The following is a 20,784-nucleotide window of genomic DNA, read 5'->3' as shown; positions in this document are numbered from 1 at the left end:
ATCCCCATCTCAGGGAGCTGGTGGCACATCCCTGTGCCAGGGAGCTGGTGGCACATCCCCGTGCCATGGAGCTGGTGGCACATCTCTGTGTCAGGGAGCTGGTGGCACATCTCTGTGTCAGGGAGCTGGTGGCACATTCTGTGTCAGGGAGCTGGTGGCACATCCCTGTGCCAGGGAGTTGGTGACACATCCCTGTGTCAGGTCTCCTGCCTGCAAATTTGATTCCCATGCTGAGATATTCCAGAATAGCATCAGGGAGAAGTAGACAAGAAAAACCAGTTGCAGAAAGTTTTGTGTTCAGTTAGTGAAGACACAGGTGTCCAGGGTCCTCAGAGGGGTGGTGACATTTGGGATGTGCCACGTGGTGCTGGGGACCTTAGGAGTGGGGTGACACCTAAGAGCTCTGCCTGTGCTCAGGTTGGCATTTCACCTACACCAATGAAAAGGTAAAATACTGAAAACCTTTCCCATTCCTTTTGCAGGTGGAAATGAAAGGCTTGGAAGGGAGTGACACACCACTGGGAATGCCATGCAGCTTGGCCTGGGAGCAGCATTACATTTGGAGGGTAGTTGAGTTACTTCTAGGCTCTATTTAGAAAAGTGGCTCAGACTTTTACACTCCTGCTGAAATGAGAGAGCTGTGAGCCTGTCCTGCTGCAGAGCCCTGGCTCAGGGCTGCTTCTCTCCCCTGCCCTCACCATGGCCCTGCTGCAGACCCACTGTGCCCTGCTGGACATGTGCCCTGGGGAGTGGCTGCCCAGAATGGGTTTGTGCAGACCCCAGCTCTGCCTCTGCTGGCTGCAGACCTGGCTGCACAGTGTTACATGTGTTACATGAAGGAGATTCTTCTCCAAGACAAGAGACTGAGAACTTGCAGAATGGCAGAAGAGCAAGAAGAGCAAATGGAGGGAATGTAGAAGAATCATGATCACTATGAGCTGCTTCTGTGAGGAAGTGGTAAGCAGGAGATGGTGAGCAGAAAAGCCAGACCCAGTCAGACTCTATTAGTGCACAGGTATTGCAGCACAATCTGTTTTCCAGGTGTGTGCTAAAATCCCAGCATCCTACTGTCAGAGAGATTTGTGGTATCCTGGTTTGGTTTCCTTACCGAAGCTGAATGAGACCCAAGAACGTTCCAGAGTTTCATCCAGCCCAGTTTCCAGTGTCAAATCATGAAGGGTCTGACTCAGGCTGTGGTGAGGGCTCATTTTGCAGAGCTCCTTGCTGTGCTGGACAAAGGGGCTTGCACAGGGGACTCTGCTGTGTGTTGGCCATGTCCTTCTTCTGTAGGGAGAGAAATTTGCCATGTCTCTAGCTCCCTGTATCCATCAAAGAGCTGCAAAGCACAGCAGGAGCAAACAGCAGCAGGCCTGGTGTTCTCCCCTCCTGCCCCACAGCCATTGCCAGGAAAGCCTGACAGCATCAGGCAGAAAGCTGGTTTATCAAATGGTAACCACCCAGCAGCACCAGGACTGACTGGTGCCCCCAGAATAAACTTATTTTGATAGTGCATCCTGCACTTGGCTGCTGGGAACAGCTTCTGAGCTTGGACCCAGCTCCTGAGGAGGCACACCCCTGCCTTTGTGGTGCACATTGCTGTCTGGCCAAGGAGCAGAAGATGAAGAGCTTGTCTTGATATTTGCAGGTCAGGGCCCCCTGTTAGAGCTGTGGCACTGGGACAGGAGAGCAGAGAGGAATTCACAATGACTGCTGATTTCAGACTGGGAATAGATTCACTTTTCATTCCCTCAGACAAGCAATTAGAGCTGTCTCCCCAAGCAGTTCCCACCCAGCAAGGAGTTCCAAAATATGAAAATTCTTCCCTTTCATATTATTTTCCAGATGTTCAGTCTTCGCTTCCCTTTATTAATGCTTCTTTTGCCAGGGTGATTCATTTAACAATTAGCTAAGGCATAGGGTGGAGCAGCTGTTACAGATATTACCTGTGCCTCTGAGGCAAAGCTTCTTACTGTTGTTTTTTATCCATCTCTCCTTTCCTTCTAGGCCTTTAATAACCTGTAAGAATTATCTTTAAATTAGTGGGAAGCTCTGATTCCTCAACCAGGTCAACAGATGGCTCACTTGGACCTGCCTTCAATTAAGCAGGTGGAACATGCCCAAGGAGCAGGCAGACAAATGCAGCTGTTCTTTCCCCAAATCCCACTGCAGATCTGATGGGAATTATTCACCAGCTCCTGTGTGAGGCTGCTTATTCTATTGACCTCAGAACTTTGCATTCAAACTTCCATCACCTGGCTGCACCTTCCAGGAGAGTGATCCTTCCCATGACAATGAGTTGTGGGTGTGATGATGCTGAGGCCAGACCATTGCTGGCTTCATGGTCTACTTCCAATGTTTGATTGTTGGGAAAAACCCCCAAACCCCATTTTTTCTCATCATAAGCACTGATGGATGTCTTTGGTTCCCATATTAGTGAAGGTTGAAGGTGGGGTTCAAACCTTGAGCATCCTGCTGTTTTGGTTTGGGATGAGAGGAAACTGCCTCAAGTTGAGCCAGGGGAAGTTTAGATTGGATATTAGGAAAAATTTCTTCTCCTTAAAGGTTGTCAAGCAGTGGAACAGGCTGCCCAGGGCAGTGGTGGAGTCACCATCCCTGGAGGTCTCTGTGGAGATGAGACACTTAGGGACAGGATTCAAGTGATGGGCTTGGCAGTGCTGGGTTACCAGCAGGACTCAATGACCTTAAATGTAATTCCAGTGAAAGTGATTCCCTGATTCTGAGGTGTCTCACATCCTCTCTGTGGTCTTGAGCTGCCAGTTTTGGAGGCTGTGTGTCTCCTGTGCCAAACCCACCAGCCTATAGGGGTTACTTTGAATACCCTGGGGTGTCTCCAATTATGGGAATGTTTATCCTTTGCAGCTGAGTTCCACCAAGAGAATAATGAATCCCCAGGTTGTACCTTCAATCTGTGCTCAGTACAGACTCATTTGTGCTGTGGTAGGACTCCCATCCCACCAGCACCACAACCTGTGGGAGTAAAGATGAAGTTAAACCTAAACAAGTGGCAGCAGGATCTGCCCTGGTGATACCAGGTGTTTTCTCTGCATGAAAAGACCAAAAAATTGCAAAAATTCTGAGTAAACTGATCAGGATTGGTTATGCTGTTAGACACCATTGCTATCTTCTTCCACTGAGCTGATAACTCAGGTGCTTATGACTGAGTGTGGCCCTTTTGCTGATGTTTTTATTCACTCTTACTCAACTATTCCAGCAAGGTGCTTGGAAGGTGACCTGTGGGAGGTTTGGTGGCAGGATTATTCATGTCTGACCTCCAGCCCTCAGCAGTGACAGTCTCTGCTGCCCTGCTACGGCTGGGAGCAGAGCTCCAGCCCTGGAGCTGCTCGTGATGCTCAGCACATCTCCAGCCCCACTGACTTCACCTGTGCTGCACCTCAGCTCAGCTGTGTTTGGTTCCTTTCTGGGGTGAGGATGTCACTGACTGCACTGTGTGCTTCAGCCAAGCAAGGAGAAATGTTGCAAAGAATTTCCCTGCTGCAGAGCTCTGCACGGAAATAAATCAGCTCTGCTTGTCTGGACAAGGTCTCTGCTGCCCAAAAGAGCCCCTGGAGTTTTGATTTTTGCCCTGTTTATTTTGCTAGAGCTGGGTATGTCAGAAGGGTATGTATTCTTGGAGATTATTTCCTCTGCACCTCCTGAGATTTCTGGACTATGCTGTCTGATCCTTGCAGGGCAAAATTTGGAGTGGCCTGATCGATGCTGGCAGGGATGTGTTGCACCTTCCTCCTACATCAGCTTGTGTCACCTCTTCCAGCAGCCCAGGAGCAGCAGATTTCCTGGAGAAACCAGATCCAGCTGCTCATCCCTGTGCAGCACAGCCCCACACAGTGCCCAGGCTCTGTGCTACAGGGTCCTGGTGCAAGAGCTCAGCAGCACAGACCCCTCCAGCCTGGGCCATCAGCTGCACACCAGGGGTGATCAGGGATCACAGACAGCTTCTCTTGCTTTTGGATGACATCTGTTCAAGTGATACCCAGTGTTAAACTCACCAGCAGCTGGTTGTTTTTTTTTTTTTTGTAACACAGGTATTAAAACCTGAGTGATGGCTTGTAGGATCCAGAGTTATCCCATCTCCAGGGGCTGCTGCTCAAAACCCCAGCAGCCTCCAGTACCACATGGCAGTGACACAGCTGGCACTGCAAGGCTGCTCTTCTGAGCCAGGTGAGAAAAACTTGGGGTTTGTTTGGGTTGTTTTGATGGTTTTAAACATAAAACTTTGTCTCCCCAAATGCAATTGTCAGAACAAGGCAGAAGTTCTGCAGGACAGCACAGCTCCTTGCTTGCTCCCCCAGGTGCTGAGATGGGAGATGCTGGTCCTTCCAGCAGCCTGACTTTCTATTGTAGAAGGAGTTTCTGACAGAAACAGGCAAGAAAACTGGGAAAAAAAAAAAAATCCTTGAATAAGTTCTGAGTAATGTCTGGGAATGAAAAGGTGCAGAGAGTGCAGACTGCAGATCCAGCACAGGTACCTGCTGCCTTTCAAGCCCCTATTGGGGTGGCAGAGAGGAAGATGAGGTCTGAAAGGTGATGAAGTATAAAGACTAGAGAAGCTGTTTAAACAACAAAGGGCAGGAAGGAAGAAGAAAGTGATTACCCTGGGCCAGAAAATAAAAGATTGATGAGGGTGTGCATAAGGAAAGTGATCAGAAATTTTTTTAAAAACCTTTTTATTGGGCCAAAAAATGCAGATTTATCAAAACAAAAGATAATTCCTAAACCAACACATTCTTATACATTTCTGCAACATTAAGACTACCAGGAAGAATGTTTGGAAATTGAAATTTCTCATTTCATTTTTATAAAAAAGAGTGGTTTAGGTTTTTGAAGAGGTGAGGCATTGCACTCTCAGACAACTTGGAGCACTTTTCAAAGGTCAGAATCAAACCAGTGCATGTCAAGGTGGTAACAAGTGCTCCAGCTGACCCAAACTGTGTGCTTGGTGATTTTATCTAGCACAGGTTGCTCACAGAAGCTGTGGATGCCCCATCCCTGGCAGTGCTCAAGGCCAGGCTGGATGGGGCTTGGAGCAGCCTGGGACATCTCTGCCATGGCAGGGGGGGGTTAGAACCAGATGGTCCTTAAGGTCCCTCTCCAAACATTTCTATGATTCTATGGTCTCTCCAGCATCATGAAACTCAAAATGCAGCCAGGACAGCCAGAAGACCTGTCTTGAACTCCATGGTCACATGTGAACAATTTACATTTCCCCAGGAGCATCTCAGTGAGCCTTTCTTTCACAGGCCCTTACTGGATGTGATCTTGACTCACTTCTGAGTCCAGGTTAACTTATTTTAATTTTCTGGCCTCTAATCTAAGACACCTTGAAAAGGATGAACTCCTTGTGCATTTATAGGAGTGAGAGACACACAGCCTCCCCTGCCCAGCCCCAACCCAAGGAACACTCACCTGGCTGCCAGAGGGAGCCCCATGCCAGCTACTAAGCTGAGAGAAAATGCTGCAGCTGTATTTAAATTCTGCTGATTTGTAGCTGATGCTTTAATTCTTAGGAAACACAGCAAGTCCATGTAACCTCTGTAGCACTTCTCTGATATTTAATGAAAATCTAATAGCAGTCAAGCTGCTGAACACACAAAGAAGACAATGAAATAGAGTAGGCATAATTTGCAGCTGAAGAAAAGAATTCACTGACTAAAACTCAGTAAAGCTCTGACCTTTTATGTGTTTTTGGGTAGTAATGCATTATTTATAGGAACTATCATATGTACTTTGAATCCTGTGTTTGAAAGTTACCTGCAGCAGGCCAGAAGCATCATCACAATCCACAGACTCTCCTGTGACACAGCCAGCCTCACATGAGGCTTTATGGAACATGAAATTCACCTGTCCCCATTCGCAGCCCATGAAGGCACAACATTATCACTGCACAATGTAAGAATTTAAACACATGAGGCCTCCAAACTGAGCATGGGGCAGCTCCTGTGGTATTTCACTGCCCAGAGAAATCATCATTATCCATCTATAGGAGCTCTTCTTGGCCTTTGAGCTGAAAGAACCCACTGTCACCCACAGCTCTCACCTGTTTCCAAGACAGAACCCTCAAAAAGTTCTCACCTGTATGCTTTGTTCAATTAATCCAGCATGTAATGCTTTGTTCTCATGAATTTTGGAGCTATTCTGATGTGCAGTAAAGGCAATTGAGACCTAATTTCATTATTCATCTCAATATGTTCCTGCTGCATTCAGAGAACAGACCATGGGCCCTCCTGTGGCTAATTTAGCACCTGCAAATCCCCATGATTAAAGCCAAAGGCTGCACAAGCCACAGGATGGATCTGCAGGAATGTGCACACGTCAAATCATCCCACTTGCTGGGAAGAGCAGGTTTTTTTTTCCTTTATAAACTTTGTACACCTGTTCCTGACTCAAAAGACCATCATGCTTTAGTTCTCCAAGACCAGGCTGTATCTCACCACCTTATATATATATATATATACACACATACATATATAATATACATGTGTATATATATACACACATCTATATAAGATATATGTATGTATATATATTATATATATATATGTTACATGTATTCACATACATAAAAATATATATTTAATTCCTTTTCACAAAATTTGAGTGCAGTTTCAGGGAAATCAATATAGCTGGAGAACCTGGGCCATCAGATTGGAGCTGTTAACACTTCCTCCCTCAGCTGCTACACTGAAGTTAAACCCAGGCTATTCAAGCTAAAATATTTAAGAAATTCCTAATGAAGCTTTCCTCAACTCTGCCAACTGAAAATTGACCAAAATGTCATTCTACTGTTTCCACTGAAAGTGCAGCAACTTCTAGAAGTCTAAAACAGACACTTAAGTGCAGTAAAATTGAAGACTTTTGGTCTCAATTGTGAGCTGCAATTAGAGTTGCTTAGCCTCAGCAGCTCATTCTTAGCTTGCACTCTTCAAGATGCTTCAGACTTCAGTAACCACTGCTGCACACAACCAAACCACAGCAGGAATTTGCATGCTTACCCTGCCCCCTCCATATTTTGCTTCAGATTATGAATTTCAGCATTTTGGAAGACAATGGCAGGAAAATTCTGTACTTTAAAGCACAAAACCACAACACACTTACTCTGCTTCCCTGCTACAATAGCAAGGCTGTTTTTCTTCAACTGTACAACCCCTGCTGAAGCTGATCTTGCCAAGTTCAGTTTAGGATTTTTTTTTTTAAAACCACTGCATATGCATGACTGAATATTTGTTATGCAACCATAACAACTGTCCTTTTCAAGAAAGATTCCTGCATAATGCCAGCACAGAGAGTCCAAGGCAAACATGGTTTGATCTTAAAACTTTAATAGTAAAAAAAGTGTAAAACCAAACACACCGCTGAAAACTTACCAGTAAGAATGAGAATTTAAGTGTTCAAATTCAGAATAGTGCAAATTTTCTTCACTCCCCTCCCCACCTCTTCCAAACTTAAATCACTTTGGTTAAGATACTCAGAAGTATTGGCAAAAAATGAACTTTTGACTTATGTTTTTGGCTGTATTTTTTCTAACAGGTACAGATTTAGTTTCAGTCTTTACAAATAAATCTGAGATACTTCTCTATCAAATATCCATAGAGATCACTGCCAGCTTTACTTACATCTGGTTTCAAAACACTTTGAAATGGGTTTCAAGATGATTACAAAGCTGTACCTCCAGCAAGGCAGCAGCTCCTTAAACAGCTGAGCTGAACCTGTTCCAGTCTCTTCAAGTAGTTCTAGAAAATTTGATTATTTAGGTTTTGAACATTTGAGGATGGATCTTATATCAATGAAATTACTCTTGATTTACACCAAAGTAAGGTTAGAATTGGGGTCTGCTCTGTAGTATAGACTTTGTGCTAAACTTTTGTTGCTAGCATTCCCTTAGAAGAGTGAAAACAGCCAGAACAGAGACCTGGCCTCAACTTCTGTTTTGATGGTTCAACCTTTAACTGAAGCCTCTAACTATAACTGAAGCCATGTAAGATTGGAAAAGAACACAACAAAAAAAAAAAAAATAAATTGCATAATACAAAAAGGCAAATCCATAAAAGTTTACAAGTACACCATAACCACAAAATTGGAGTATTTCTAAAAATTTGGGTTCAATGTAAGATACAACAAAACTAGCTGTACTAGTTAAATAAATTATTGCTCCATTTGACTCCATGCAGCATTGAAATGAACTCAGAACCCTTTTCTCTTTAATCTCTCATAAGAAATGATCGATATTGAAGAGAACTTGAGGCTCAGACTTACTGTACATTGCACTTCAACTTTTAAGACCTAATACTTGCTATTTAGGTCTCCTGTGGTCTAAGCTATCAAATGAATACGTTGTGCTCACCAGAACTATGTATTAAGAAACACCAAATGTTTAATGTAGTGACATAAGCACTTTTTGTTTTTAAGAAGGCAATCACAGATTGCAAGTTCTATAGGGTTGTGTAAAAACAAGTAGTGATCTCTTTCAGAAACTGAACTGAGAAAACAAGCTGTTTGCTGTTCTTCACATACAGTTTAAATCACATTTGAGGCCCAATTCTTTTTCTAATCATTTCAGTCCAAACCCGGATTCAAAGGACAGCTCTAGGAGGAAATGACAAATCAAAGAACTTGGGGGCACGTGCTCCATGGCCAAGCACTGACATGGAATGCATGGTTTTTCAGTGACATCAGACTTTGAGATATTTAAGATGTCCTTTGGTGAGACACTGAAGCAGGGGTCTAATATTAAGCAGGCATAGTCACACACACTGAGATTTCTTACTGAATTGTGGCCAGAGCTTGATTCTTGCAAATCTAACTGCAAGCCTCAGGAGTAATGAAATTTCCAGTTGGAATCTCTTGATAAAGGTTCACGTTTGAACAAGATTGTCTCCTGTGCTCACTTCTCATACTGAAGTAATTTAGAAATTCCAAACTAAGGCTTCCAACCTCTCATCCCTCAAACCCTCTCCACCGTCAAAGACAGAAACTTAATGCAGCATTACAAGTAAGGGCATGATTCCTTCATAAGACTCCTAAAAGCATTAGTGCAATGCCTTTAATCTGTTTTGATCACTCTTATTTTTAAATAACCCTATTTTTTAAAGATTTGGATAAATACTATTCCTATTAAACCATACTTCATCATTGTTAAGCACCATCAATCTACTTCCTTTGGGCACTGATACAAGAGCTTGTAATTAAATTTCAGTTTCAAGGCTTTAAAACATGGCAGCTGATTCAATAACTTACAGTGGAATCTAATACTTGGAAAACTGCCACTTAGCCTGAACAGTTGTATGCACTTGGTGTTAAACTCTTCCAGAGAACAGCCATATGCAAATGCTTATGTGGTAAATCGGGGTAAGATTTCAAGATAAGCAGTTAATTTCACTTGGCTATTCTAAGAGTGGATAATTTTTTTTTTCCCCACAAGTCATTTGTGCAGTGAGCCCATAAAGAGATTATTTCTTCTAAATAATCTTCAGTTTTAGAAAGGAACACATCTTCATAAAGTTGCTTTCACACTGGCACCGGGTATTCTTCTTCAAAGGCTTAGTCATTGTGTGGTTTCTCTGGAATACCCTATGGATAAAAAACATCAAACACATGTTAGGTTTTAATGCCATCTGATAAGTGACTACATTATGCAGTATTTTCAATTATTAAATAGTAAAGTAACTCCAGTTAGGCTGACAATGACCTGGAGAGCATGGCTTCTTTTAAAAGCTTAACGAGGACGTGCTCCCTAACTGTGGACAAAAAAAAAAAAAAATCACTATGGGTGTTTGTTGCCTCAATCAGTGCATCTGAAAAATCCATCTGCCAATTGCATGGCTTTTTATAAGACTTTGTTATCTTTCCTCTCTATCTCAGTTTATTTCTTAGCAGAAGGTACTCAATGCTTCACTCAATGGCCATTAATTCAGTTTAACAGCCCTTTTTCAAACTGCCTTTAACCACAAGCTACTTTATTTTTCAGTCAAAGCCTGGTATCAGAGACTTACTCATTTCTTCCTAACTCTGTTTTCTAGTATGGAATGCAGTAATATGTCACTATAAGATATTTAACCCATTTTTCTTTGAAACAAAGCTTGTAACTTGTTCTCTTTCTAAGGTCAAAATGCAAATATATTTTCAAGTACTGAATGCATTCTCAGTTCTCCAGCCTCTAGCACTAGTACACAATAGATATTTGTGAGGTCCAAGTTCTGAATACCACACTAATTTGTCAGATGCTGAGAAAGATGGTTAGAACTCAAAAATGAAGTGTTGCCACCCACTTAACCCAGCTGATGAGCACTGACTGAGCAACTCTAGGTGTCAGAATGAGCAGAAAGAACTGATGGCAGCAGCAGCACCTTCACCTCTTCATTTGCTATAAAACCTACTAAAAGAAAACACCGGACTTCATCCTTAAGTGGTGGCAAAAAAATGCCAACAAGCCAAACAAAACCCCAAAGTCTCTGCTGACAGCAGGCTTGCTGAAAGGTCACACTGCACTTTGGGAGCTCCTTTGAAATCAAGTGACTGGAGAGCAGCAAGGATCTCCCAGCTAACATTTATCAGCATGGGAGGAGATATCTTAGGGACACTTTTCATTTCACTTTTCATTTCTAACTGGAAAATCTAGACAGGGGCTGAGGAAGAAGCAAAGCAACTTTACTCCACTCATTTCCACAGGTGCCACCTTCTACTCTGGAAATATCTGTCACATGCAGCCAAGAGCTCAGGGTGAGATGCCAGGTGAGACAAAAGCAAAGGAAAAAGTCCTAAGTGTCTAAATTCATTTTAGCTCTTTCTAGTTTAAGGCTGCCTTCCTTTGCTTTCTAACAGGAGCATCAGCACATATAGCCAGAGAAATAACTGTTTAATTCAAGTATGGGTTAAAAAAATGCTACATTCCATCTTCCTGCCACAACCACAATGGCTGACAAAACAGACTGGGACTTTTGAATTACCTCTATAGAAGAAACTTGTGGTTGACTGAATTACAGACCCTACTTCTTGGGAATTCCAGCACACAATGCTTCACAATGACTTGCAGAAGTGTTCCTATGAAAATGCTGCACTTCCCCAAGCTTTTCCTGACTAAGTAATGGCAATGTAAAACACATGAGAAGACACTTCTAAATAACTAGAATAAAAAGCTCTGCATTGCCAACTTTCCCCTTTCTTTATAAGGAAGATGACAAGCTGCAGGCTGCAGGATCCAGACTGATTTTAACTACACTCAGGTGAGATGCCAGGTGAAACAACAGCAAAGGAAAAAGTTCTATGTGTCTAAATTCATTTTAGTTCTTTCTAGTTTAAGGCTGCCTTCCTTTGCTTTCTAACAGGAACAGCAGAGCAACTGGAAAGGACTGTGTGAAATACAGAACTGTAGCATAAAACCAACTATAATTTTATTTTGAGACTCTGCTGCAATACCAAAGCTTCAACACAATTCAGTTAATGGTTTCCACTTGATGTGAGTGGCAAATTTAAAAAGAGAAATTAGCCTTTCTCTTCCTCCCATACATGTAGTCCTAAATAAACCCAAATGCTGATTGTATGCATCAGTGAGATTTGAAAGAGGAGTGGTGAACTTGTGCTTTAAAAAACCTCAAACGCCCTTCCTTCAGTAAAAATTGAAGCCACCTAAAACCACAGCAGCCTTAGGAAAGTTAACTTGAAGGGTGTTTTCCAGGACACAGGACTTACAAGGAAGACAGAAGTTAAATCAACACAACATTAATTATTATTATCCATCAGTGTCAGAACACCTTTCACAACCAAGCCTTAGCCTGATGTGCAAACACACAGCCAGGTTTACTCTTCAGTGTGCCACAAGGAAATAATTCCTTAAGAACCTGGCAAACAAGACAGCAATTTGTATTATCCCTTTATATATGCAGTGATACTTGAATCATGTCTGAAGTAACTGGCAAGAGAATATTTGATTTTGGAGCAGTGGAATTTGATGCTATATAGGGACATTTCCCTATATATACTTTTGTGCATGAATAATTAGAGAAAGCCCAGCAGTGTCTCAGTTCTCCAGCTACCCTAAATGTTAATTATAAATACTGATTGAGCAGGAGCAATGTACTGATTCCAGTCTTATTTAGGCTGCCACTGGAAAAAGTTAAATACAAAAGATATTCAAACACTTACTAAGACAATACCCACTCTACTGGCAACACAGGTTGTCTGCTTACAGTTCAGCTCTTAGGAATACATCTATTTAACTCTGACAGTTTGTGAGTCATACCCTTCAAGGCATAGTTTATTCTTGGACTGACAACAATGGAAGGCATTTGGATTGTTAAGGAAACTAGTAATTATGCAGTAATTACCATAGCCAGCTGGCGTCCTATGTTTCCTACAGTCACACCTCCTGAGAAAAATATACACGGAAGCCAAGAACGAATGTAAAGGAAATCTGGGGATGTATACCTAGTGAAGAAAAGGGAATAAGTTAGAAAGTTAGAGACAAGTAACTTTCATCATCTTACATGCTCTTAACCAGATGTTACAGAATTCTCTCCGTGGACTTAAACAACAACAACAACAACAAAAAAAAACAAACAAAAAAAACAAAACAAAAAAAAAAAACAACAAAAACTGTGAGACCAAATGAAGTCTGTAAAATTCACAAGCTTCTAAAGCCCCATGTCCTAGCCAGTAAAGTTTAGATATTCACTCTGCTGAGAGCCAGCAGAATTCCAGTTTTCTGAGGTGTTACCATTTCAACACACATCCTAATCCCAATGCTCCCCACCTGCCACCCACAGTTCTCAGTCTGGGCATTTGGAACAACTGGACCACTACCTTAGACAAACAAAACATCTCCTTGCAAGAATGTGCCAAATACATTAACAACTAAATTCCAGTTCATGTGCACCCATGCTTTTAGTTAAGACAAGAGAATTGAAATAGTATTTTAGAAGCTAACTTACTGATAAACGCCATTATATACAAGAAACTGGGTTATCAGTGTTGCTACAAAGGCTATTGTTATTCCAAGACCAAGACCACTTCTTGAACGATCAAATGTCCACCAAAGCCCCAGCGATAAGGCTGCCAGAGTCAGGGACAGCTGGACGTTGTTTGCAAAATCTAGTTTCTGGAAAAAGATGTTAAGGACAGTGCTTTTTAAGTCTGTAGACATCCTGTTGCTGAAACTGAACAAGGGAGAATTCAAACTGAAAGTAAGCCCAATTCTCTGTCTTTAAACACAATACATTTAGGATTTAGTTTTCATACTTGCCAAACAATCATAGCTTTTGTTAACTTGGACTGGAGCATGACTGCAAAGTCAACATCAATTTTTGTCACACTGAGCATCTAGAGAATAGGCTACATTTTGAAACATTTAACTTTGATGGATTTTTGTCTCAAGTAACCTAAGTGAGCAGGATTACCCAGGTTTTCTGCTCAAGCCACCATATTTTTAACATAAAGAACACTTATTTTGTGCTTCTCACTATCAAATCGCTAGTTAGTTGTGTTAACTTTTAGATGTAGATTAAAGCAACAGAGTTTACACTGTCATGCTTGCAGTTGTACATATCACGATGTCAATCCCTCTTCCCTCCCATACCACTTTAAGTGAGGTGTGTCACACATCTTACAGTAGCCACTGCAGCCTACAGCAGGTGTCACAGTGATATATGGTCTCTTCAAGCTAGGTCTTATAAGCTCTTGGAGATTTATATCACACCCAAGAGAGCTCAGTTACCTTAGAAGGCATAAAACCAGCAGGATGGCTTCTGTGGAAGTGTTGGAAACAGAGAAGTTTTAATAAAAGGCAAAATAACAAAACTTTTTACAGAGAAAACCCGAGCCAGGTGCAAGAGTTGCTCTTGGTAAAACACCCCACAAAAGCCATTAGTTCCTTTGTTCTCTTCTTTTTCTCATGAATTTCTTAGGCAGGGCTTTTTGGCTCCTGTCCAATTAGCTATCCTTAAGTTTGAGGTGAAGTCCCCCAGGTCTTCTGAGGTGTCTTTTTTACCTAATTGAGGAGAGCGACTTCTGTGCTTTTCTCCTTTTTAAGCAGACAAAGGAGAGTTTTGTCACGCCATCAACAGGGGGAACATTCCTACATCTCAGACTTTCTCTGCCAGGAGCACCACCCTTACCTTGGCAATCCTCCCCCAGACCCCAGACAGTGGCAGAGCCAGTCTGCTGAGCCCAGAGCAAGCCCAGGGAGCAAACACTAGCTGAAGGATACAGCACTGGCGTGGTTGATGCCCACGAAGACGGCGATGCAGCGCATGACGCTGGCCCATTCCCGCTTGAACTTGTGGGGCTCCCCGAGGTGGCTGTCGATGCAGGGGTACAGCAGGCCAACCACAGCTGCAAGAGAAGGAACAACACTTGCACCAGCTGCCAGGCAAGGATTACTCCAATATTACTAAATATTAGCTTGGAATAAAAGTGCTTGAGAAATCAGCAAGGTGCTCATGACACTGCTGTAAACTTGATGAAGAAAACACAATTATTACCTGCCTCTTCTACTTTAAAGAAGTAAAAGCCCAGCTCTTTGAACCTCTAAATATATATTGCATTGTCAAGGTATCTGACTTGAAGCTCCTTTTGTTTAAAGAGATTTGCCATTTGACATCCTGAGCAAAGGCTTGTACCAATAAAAGCAAAGCACAATAAAAGCTTTGCCAGGAGTGGAATCTGTGTTCATTGCTCACGTGCAGGGCTGACAGCTTTATGAACATGATTCATCAGCTGTGAATCAGGCCCTGAATTAAATATTTGCATGGACTTAAAAGTTTATTAGCAGAGCTGCTTTCTCTCCTTCTGCCGGGCTGTAAGTCAGCCCAGGGCTCCTGTCCATGTCAGATGAATTTCGATACCAAACAGAAGCAGAGCTGAACTTAAACAAGCAGCTGCCATCAGTCTATTTATATCAGGGAAAAATAGATACTCACACAATTAACCAGACAAAGTTTTTATCTCCATAAGGCATTTTTCAGCCTTTATCAGTCTGAAAGTTGGTTGCAGAAGAAAAACATAGGCTAGTGTTAGCTCAGTTGCTGGCAAAAACACCAGAGTTTCATTCTTCTAGGGATTGCAACTCCCTGAGTTGTTACCAACTCCAGGGTTAGACATGCTGCTTTTACTGAGTGCAACTTCTATGTTTATTAATTTCCTTTCCTGCTCTTTTTTTAATCCCTTAAACTCCTAAGAGTAAGAAATGCTATGTTAAGACAGCTAGAGAACATACTATTCCAAGACAGACGTGTTCTGAAACAGCTTCATTACTCTGATGCCAGCTACCAGGACTCTTGCCTTATGGTAACAGCTAAATTCCAAAGTTTAATCCAACTGAGACAGGACTATGAGAACTCTCACTGGAGAATATCCCAGGCCAGCCTTTAATGAACCTTTAATGTTCATCCTTTAACCATCCTTTAATGTTCATCCATTAATGAACACAGTTCATTATTCATTTGAGTTTACAGTTCATCATTCATACCCCCTTCATGGTGTGATACAAACAGACGTCAAACCAAAATATGCAGGAGTTGTTTGAAGTATTTTCAATGCAAAATTTAAAAATATTAAAGTGAGTTTATTCCCCAAAATTTAATTCCTTTTTAATCCTCCAATCCTTCACCGAAACTTTGTCTAGACATGGACTGGGGGGGGTTATGAATGATAAACCACAAAGTATGTGCCAGCTGGTGTGACAACCACATCGTGACCTGAGCCTTCTGTGGTATTCTGAGCCCAGCAGCAGGCAAGGGACAGGCAGGGACAGCAGGCAGGGGCCAGGCAGGTGACAGGGACAGGAGACAGGGCACGGTTAGGTGACAGGAGCAGCAAGCAAGGCGCTGAGAGCAGGCAGGTGATGGGGACAGCGGGCAAGGGGCAGGCAGGTGACAGGGGACAGACAGGTGACTGGGGCAAGGGACAGCAAGAAGGCACGGGGCAGCAGGCAGGGGCTGGGATGGTGACAGGGGATGGTGCGGGCCAGGCCGGTGACTTTTTAAACTGATTATCATGCCCCACATATTGTCTGGTAGAACACCATCATGTTATTTGAAGTCACTGAATGATAGGTAATAAAGCATCTCACTTCTAGACTTTCTGGTAGGAGTAGCACAAGCACATTTGTACACCTGTCTTTGAGAACAAATTCGGAGCCTTAGCTCCGAATGAATTTACAGTAGAAGGGCCAGTGACAGGACTCGGGCTGGTGACAGGGGTGGGGGTCAGGCTGGTGACAGGGCTCAGTTGGGCTCTGTGGGGCCTGAACCGGTGACAGGGCTCGGTTGGGGCTCGGGCTGGTGACAGGGCTCGGTTGGGGCTTTGTGGGGCTCGAGCCAGTGACAGGGCTCGGCTGGGGCTCGGTGGGGCCCGGGGCCGGTGACAGGGCTCGGCTGGGGCCCGGGCCGGTGACAGGGCTCGGTTGGGGCTCTGTGGGGCTCGGGGCCGGTGACAGGGCTCGGTGGGGCCCGGGGCCGGTGACAGGGCTCGGTGGGGCCCGGGGCCGGTGACAGGGCTCGGTGGGGCCCGGGGCCGGTGACAGGGCTCGGTGGGGCTGGGGAAGGGCTCGGTTGGGACCCGGGCCGGTGACAGGGCTCGGCTAGGGCTCGGCTGGGGCCCGGGCCGGTGACAGGGCTCGGTTGGGGCTCTGTGGGGCCCGGGCCGGTGACAGGGCCGCGCACGCCGCCGCACGTGACTTCCTTGTTGTGGCCCAGCCCGTGGCCAGTCGCGGACGCAGCCAATGGGGAGCGCCGCCCGCCACTCACCAGTTCGGCGGCAGCCAATGGGCGCCGGGGGGGCGGGGCCGACACGCGGCCGCGCGGGGCGGGGGCAGCCCGGGAGCGGCGGGAACGCTGCGGTCACCCCGAGCCCGAACCCCGCTTCCAGCCAGGGACACCCCCCGCTTCACCCGCGTTCAGAGCGCACCGGCTCAAAACCGGCCCTGGCACACGCGGGGATAAAGCCGGGCGCGCACCCTCCCAAAAGCCCGAGCTCGCATCACTCGCTGGCGGATGGGAATGCGGGGCTCCCGCGCGCACGGGTCACGCATTCAGCCCCACCGCCTCTCCTCCTCCACGAGAGGATGAGGAAAAACCCAAAATCACCCGTGGGGGTCAGCGACTCACCTGCTGCTGTGCCGCAGCACGGGGGCACCCACCAGGCGGAGGAGAAGAGAGTAGAAATCACTTCGTCAGGGAACAAAGTCACATTCCGCTGGATCTGCAGCAAGTTCAGCACCAGGGCCATGAAAGCACCCACGACGAAGAGCACCACGCTCCTCTGCACCAGGTGCTGACTCCAGTTCAAGGTGCTGCTGGTGCTGCTGGCGCTGGAGGTGCTGGGGCTGCGAGCTCCGCGACCCACCAGCGCCAGCGAGGGGCTCGGCACGGAGGAGCTCAGCATCTCGCCCACCTTGGCGGCCAGCCCCGCCGCCGTGTCCCCCAGCTGGCTCCTGTGCCTTCCTCTGGCAGTGCAGGAACAGCTCCAGGCGCAGCTCTCCAACCTGGGCATTGGCTTCTCCGGAGTCCTGAAACACAGGCACACGCTAGTAAAGCCCCGAGCAACGGGTCAGGCCGGCGCCTCCCTCGGCGCTGACACACACCGCCGCATCCTCCAGCACCGCCCGGGCTCCGGGGGCGCCGGGGGATGCGGGGTGACCCGACCCAGCCGAGCAGCCCCGGGGCTGCGCCGCCTCATCCCCACGGGAGGACACGGACCCCCGCGGGGACGGGGTTCGCCCCCTACCCGGGCCCGTCCGTCTGCCCCCGAGTCCCGCCGCCCGCTCACCTCGGGATGGGCTGGGAGAGCTGCGCCGCTCCTGCGCCTCCCTGCCGGCTGAGCGCCGCCGGCCCGCGCCCCGGGGAAGGTTTATAAACCCCGAGCCGCGGATGTCACGTTACCCGCCGCCGACCTACCCGCGGCCGCAGGCAGCGCCGGGCCCGCCGCTCCGCTCCGCGCCGCCGCCCCGCCCGTCCCCTGCCGTCCCTCCCCGCCGGGCGGGGCGAGCGCCGGGCGCGGGAGCCGCCGCGCCAGCCCCGGGCGGCCGCGGCCCCGCTCGGGTGAGGCGGCGCAGCCAATGGCGGGCGGGCGGCTGATATGACGTGCCGGACACACCACCCGCCTCCCGGGCCCGCCGCTCCGCCCGCAGCGCGGCGGCGGCGGCGGAAGGACCGGGCGGGACCGTGCGGACGCGGCGGGAGCGCGCCGGGGATGCGCGCCGCCCCCGGGCGGGAAGGGGAGGGCGGTGGAGGGATGGAGGTGCTGGCGGTGGTGACGCTGTCAGGGAATCAGAGAATGGTCAAGGTTCGAGGAGACCTTTAAGGTCATCGTGTCCAACTGCGAACCCAGTGACCCCGCTGTAGCCCTTACACCGCTAAGCCACAGCACCCAGCGCCAGCTCCCGGCGCCTCTTACACACCTCCCGTGTCGGGATCTCTAGCTGGTCAGAGTGACCCCGAGAAAAGTTCCAAAGTCTTTTCCCAGCCTTCAAGGCACTTGAAGAAAGAGTTAGGGCTCTTCATTTCTCATGTCCTGTGTCCTGACATTCCAGGGTGATTCTACCACCTCCCTGGGCAATCTATCCCAATGCCTGACCGTCCTAAACGTGATTTTTTTTTGTTTCCAACTATCTAATTTGAATCTCCACAGTGTCATTTTAAGGCCACGTGTCGGTGGCCTTTGCAGCCAAACCCTTGTGTGGTTGCCCAGCCTGCTGTGTGTCCCTTTGGGAGATGGCACTTGGTAACAGGGGAGGCTGAAGGCGTCTGCTGTGGCATCTCCTGAAGACGAAGGGATCAGTGATCTCTGTCATAATTCTAAAATGGTGTAAGGGGATCCTGCCAAGCCTGTGACTCTGTGAGATGATGGTGCCAAAGCCAGGCGCTGCGTCAGCAAGCAGCCATGGGGTGAGCGGAGGATCTGAGGCTCCTGACTGGTCCCTGACACCCTGAGCAGCTGCTCTGCCAACACTGGCAAAGCTCGGGTCACTCCTCCCAGACTAAAATAACAAAAAGCCAGTTACATACAAGTTCACCCTCTGGACTCTGCAAGGGTTTGGGAAGAGGCCTGTCAGGGATGGTTAAGTGTGAGCTGTACATTATGGTAGAGTTCAGCACCAAAAAATGAGTACACAGAGCCGGACTCAGCTCCCAGGGTTCCTTTTTGAGATGCTGGTTCTCCAGGACACATGGGAGGCTGTGTATGCTGGGCTTTGTGTTTATTAGCTGGCCTCAATGGACCAGCAGATATTCTTTTCACATGGGGTGTGCCATCATTACACTTGGGAGGAGTATAGGACCCAAGGGCTTCCCAGGTGATGGCACTGAGGATTTAAGGACAGCTGTCAGCCATGCCTGTGGTGGGCACAATGATGGTCCAGGATCAGTGGTCAGTGGTGGTTCCAGTTGTCTTTCACTGATGTGTTAAATGTAGCAAATCAAATACATGAAATCAGTTGAAGATAGGGAAAGAGGCAGGTCTTCTGTGCATATAACAAATAGTAAAATTAACCTGGGATATGGCTGTTCCTTCTGATCTCTGCTTGCTTCTAGCTGGGATGGAAAGAGTTAGCATAGCTGATCCTGCTGAGCAAAGTGCCTTTGGAAAATGTACTGGACAGATTGTTAGTGCCACTGCTGAAAGTGACAGATGAGCCCAGAATTTTTCTCTTAATGCCAACTGGGATCACCCCAGTAATGTATTGCAGACTTTACTGCTGAACCAAGATATATGTGTAATGTACTCTGTACTTGGAATTGTAAATACTCAGCTTCCATTGCTATTTATTGTACTGAAACAGCTTTTGGTTTTACTTTAAAATGCTAAAATTGTTTAGATTCTTCTGTCAGACTTTTAAAAGACGCAGTATATTTCTCTTTCTTCATTTGTTTTTCGATTTTCTCTGACCCAGTTGGATCTGCTCAAAAAGTTTCAGTCAACTATTTTGAGAGAAAACAGCCTTGATATATTGTCAGCTTTTGATGGGTTCCTCTGGAGAAATGTTTGATTTGTTTCAGGAAATCACATGCAGACCTAACACTTCCCCTCATGGCAGCTGTGTATGAGCTTTGAATTGACACAGACAATTTATCTGCATCCCCAGACCACTAAGGAACACCTTTGGCTGCTCTACATAAGGGCTAGAACTCATTCCCTGGGAAATATTCCTTCTTGGTGAATCGCTCACTTTGAGATTTATCAACAGGACTGTGGATCTGAGATAAAATGATTCATCTTTATAGGAAATCTCTTCCTGGACTTGGCTTATGGGAAACAAATATAATTCATCCTTGCTTGTGCTGCATCTCTACTTTATTTGAAAAAAATATCTTTCTGTATTTAAATTCTCCCCCTGAATCTTGCCCATATTTTCAGTGTTTGGGCTGAGTTTACATTCCCTTGTGCTGCATCTGCTAGTTTTCCTTCCTGAAAGAACCTCTTAAGCATTTTTTTTTTATCCTGTGTTTTTCCTTTCCTCATGGGTATGCCTCTTTTGCTACTTCCTGCAGAATATTTTATTTGAATATTTTATATGTATTTTTTTCATATTCATGATATCATGTGACGGCGCCCTTCTTTCTTCCTGGTTTCTTTCAGACAACGGAGACCAACTTCTGAGAGGGTAAAACTTGCTGCAGCTTTTCTAAAACCAGCTGAATCAGTGCAGATCTAAACTATTCAATAACCTGTCCCTGAGCATATTTTCCCCAAAGTTACCCACCTAGAATAAAGGTTAAATGCCCCTTTTGTTCATGTTGCTTTACTGTCCTGTTGCTT

At 46.1% G+C, this 20,784-nt stretch overlaps 1 protein-coding gene across 2 annotated transcripts; it reads right to left on the bottom strand.

Annotated features, from left to right (window-relative positions):
* Positions 1 to 7,338: 7,338 nt before the first annotated feature.
* On the bottom strand, positions 7,339 to 18,077 carry INSIG1 (insulin induced gene 1). Of its 2 annotated transcripts, none has more exons than XM_077190821.1 (6): positions 17,925 to 18,077; positions 17,136 to 17,536; positions 14,237 to 14,361; positions 12,963 to 13,129; positions 12,360 to 12,459; positions 7,339 to 9,606 (listed from the first exon to the last, which is right to left on the bottom strand). In XM_077190821.1, the coding sequence occupies exons 2-6, from the start codon at positions 17,518 to 17,520 to the stop codon at positions 9,577 to 9,579; spliced, it is 807 nt and encodes a 268-aa protein (XP_077046936.1). In that variant the 5' UTR covers positions 17,521 to 17,536; positions 17,925 to 18,077; the 3' UTR covers positions 7,339 to 9,576. The 2 variants fall into 2 exon arrangements, with proteins under 2 accessions (XP_077046936.1, XP_054489130.2); XM_054633155.2 differs by having other exon boundaries at positions 17,797 to 18,047.
* Positions 18,078 to 20,784: the final 2,707 nt, after the last annotated feature.

The sequence above is a fragment of the Agelaius phoeniceus genome, chromosome 1, assembly GCF_051311805.1.
Source record: "Agelaius phoeniceus isolate bAgePho1 chromosome 1, bAgePho1.hap1, whole genome shotgun sequence".
In the NCBI taxonomy this organism is placed as follows: domain Eukaryota; kingdom Metazoa; phylum Chordata; class Aves; order Passeriformes; family Icteridae; genus Agelaius; species Agelaius phoeniceus.
Note: the sequence above shows the minus strand (reverse complement) of the source record. Positions and strands in the feature narration are given on the sequence as shown.

Excerpts from the sequence above, each read along its gene's own strand:
- INSIG1 (XM_077190821.1), bottom strand. The coding sequence starts at position 17,520 with ATGCCCAGGTTGGAGAGCTGCGCCTGGAGCTGTTCCTGCACTGCCAGA. Across the intron at positions 13,130-14,236 it reads GCATCAACCACGCCAGTGCT|AAACTAGATTTTGCAAACAA; the intron begins GTATCCTTCAGC and ends ATCTTTTTCCAG. Across the intron at positions 9,607-12,359 it reads TAGGACGCCAGCTGGCTATG|GGTATTCCAGAGAAACCACA; the intron begins GTAATTACTGCA and ends TTTTATCCATAG.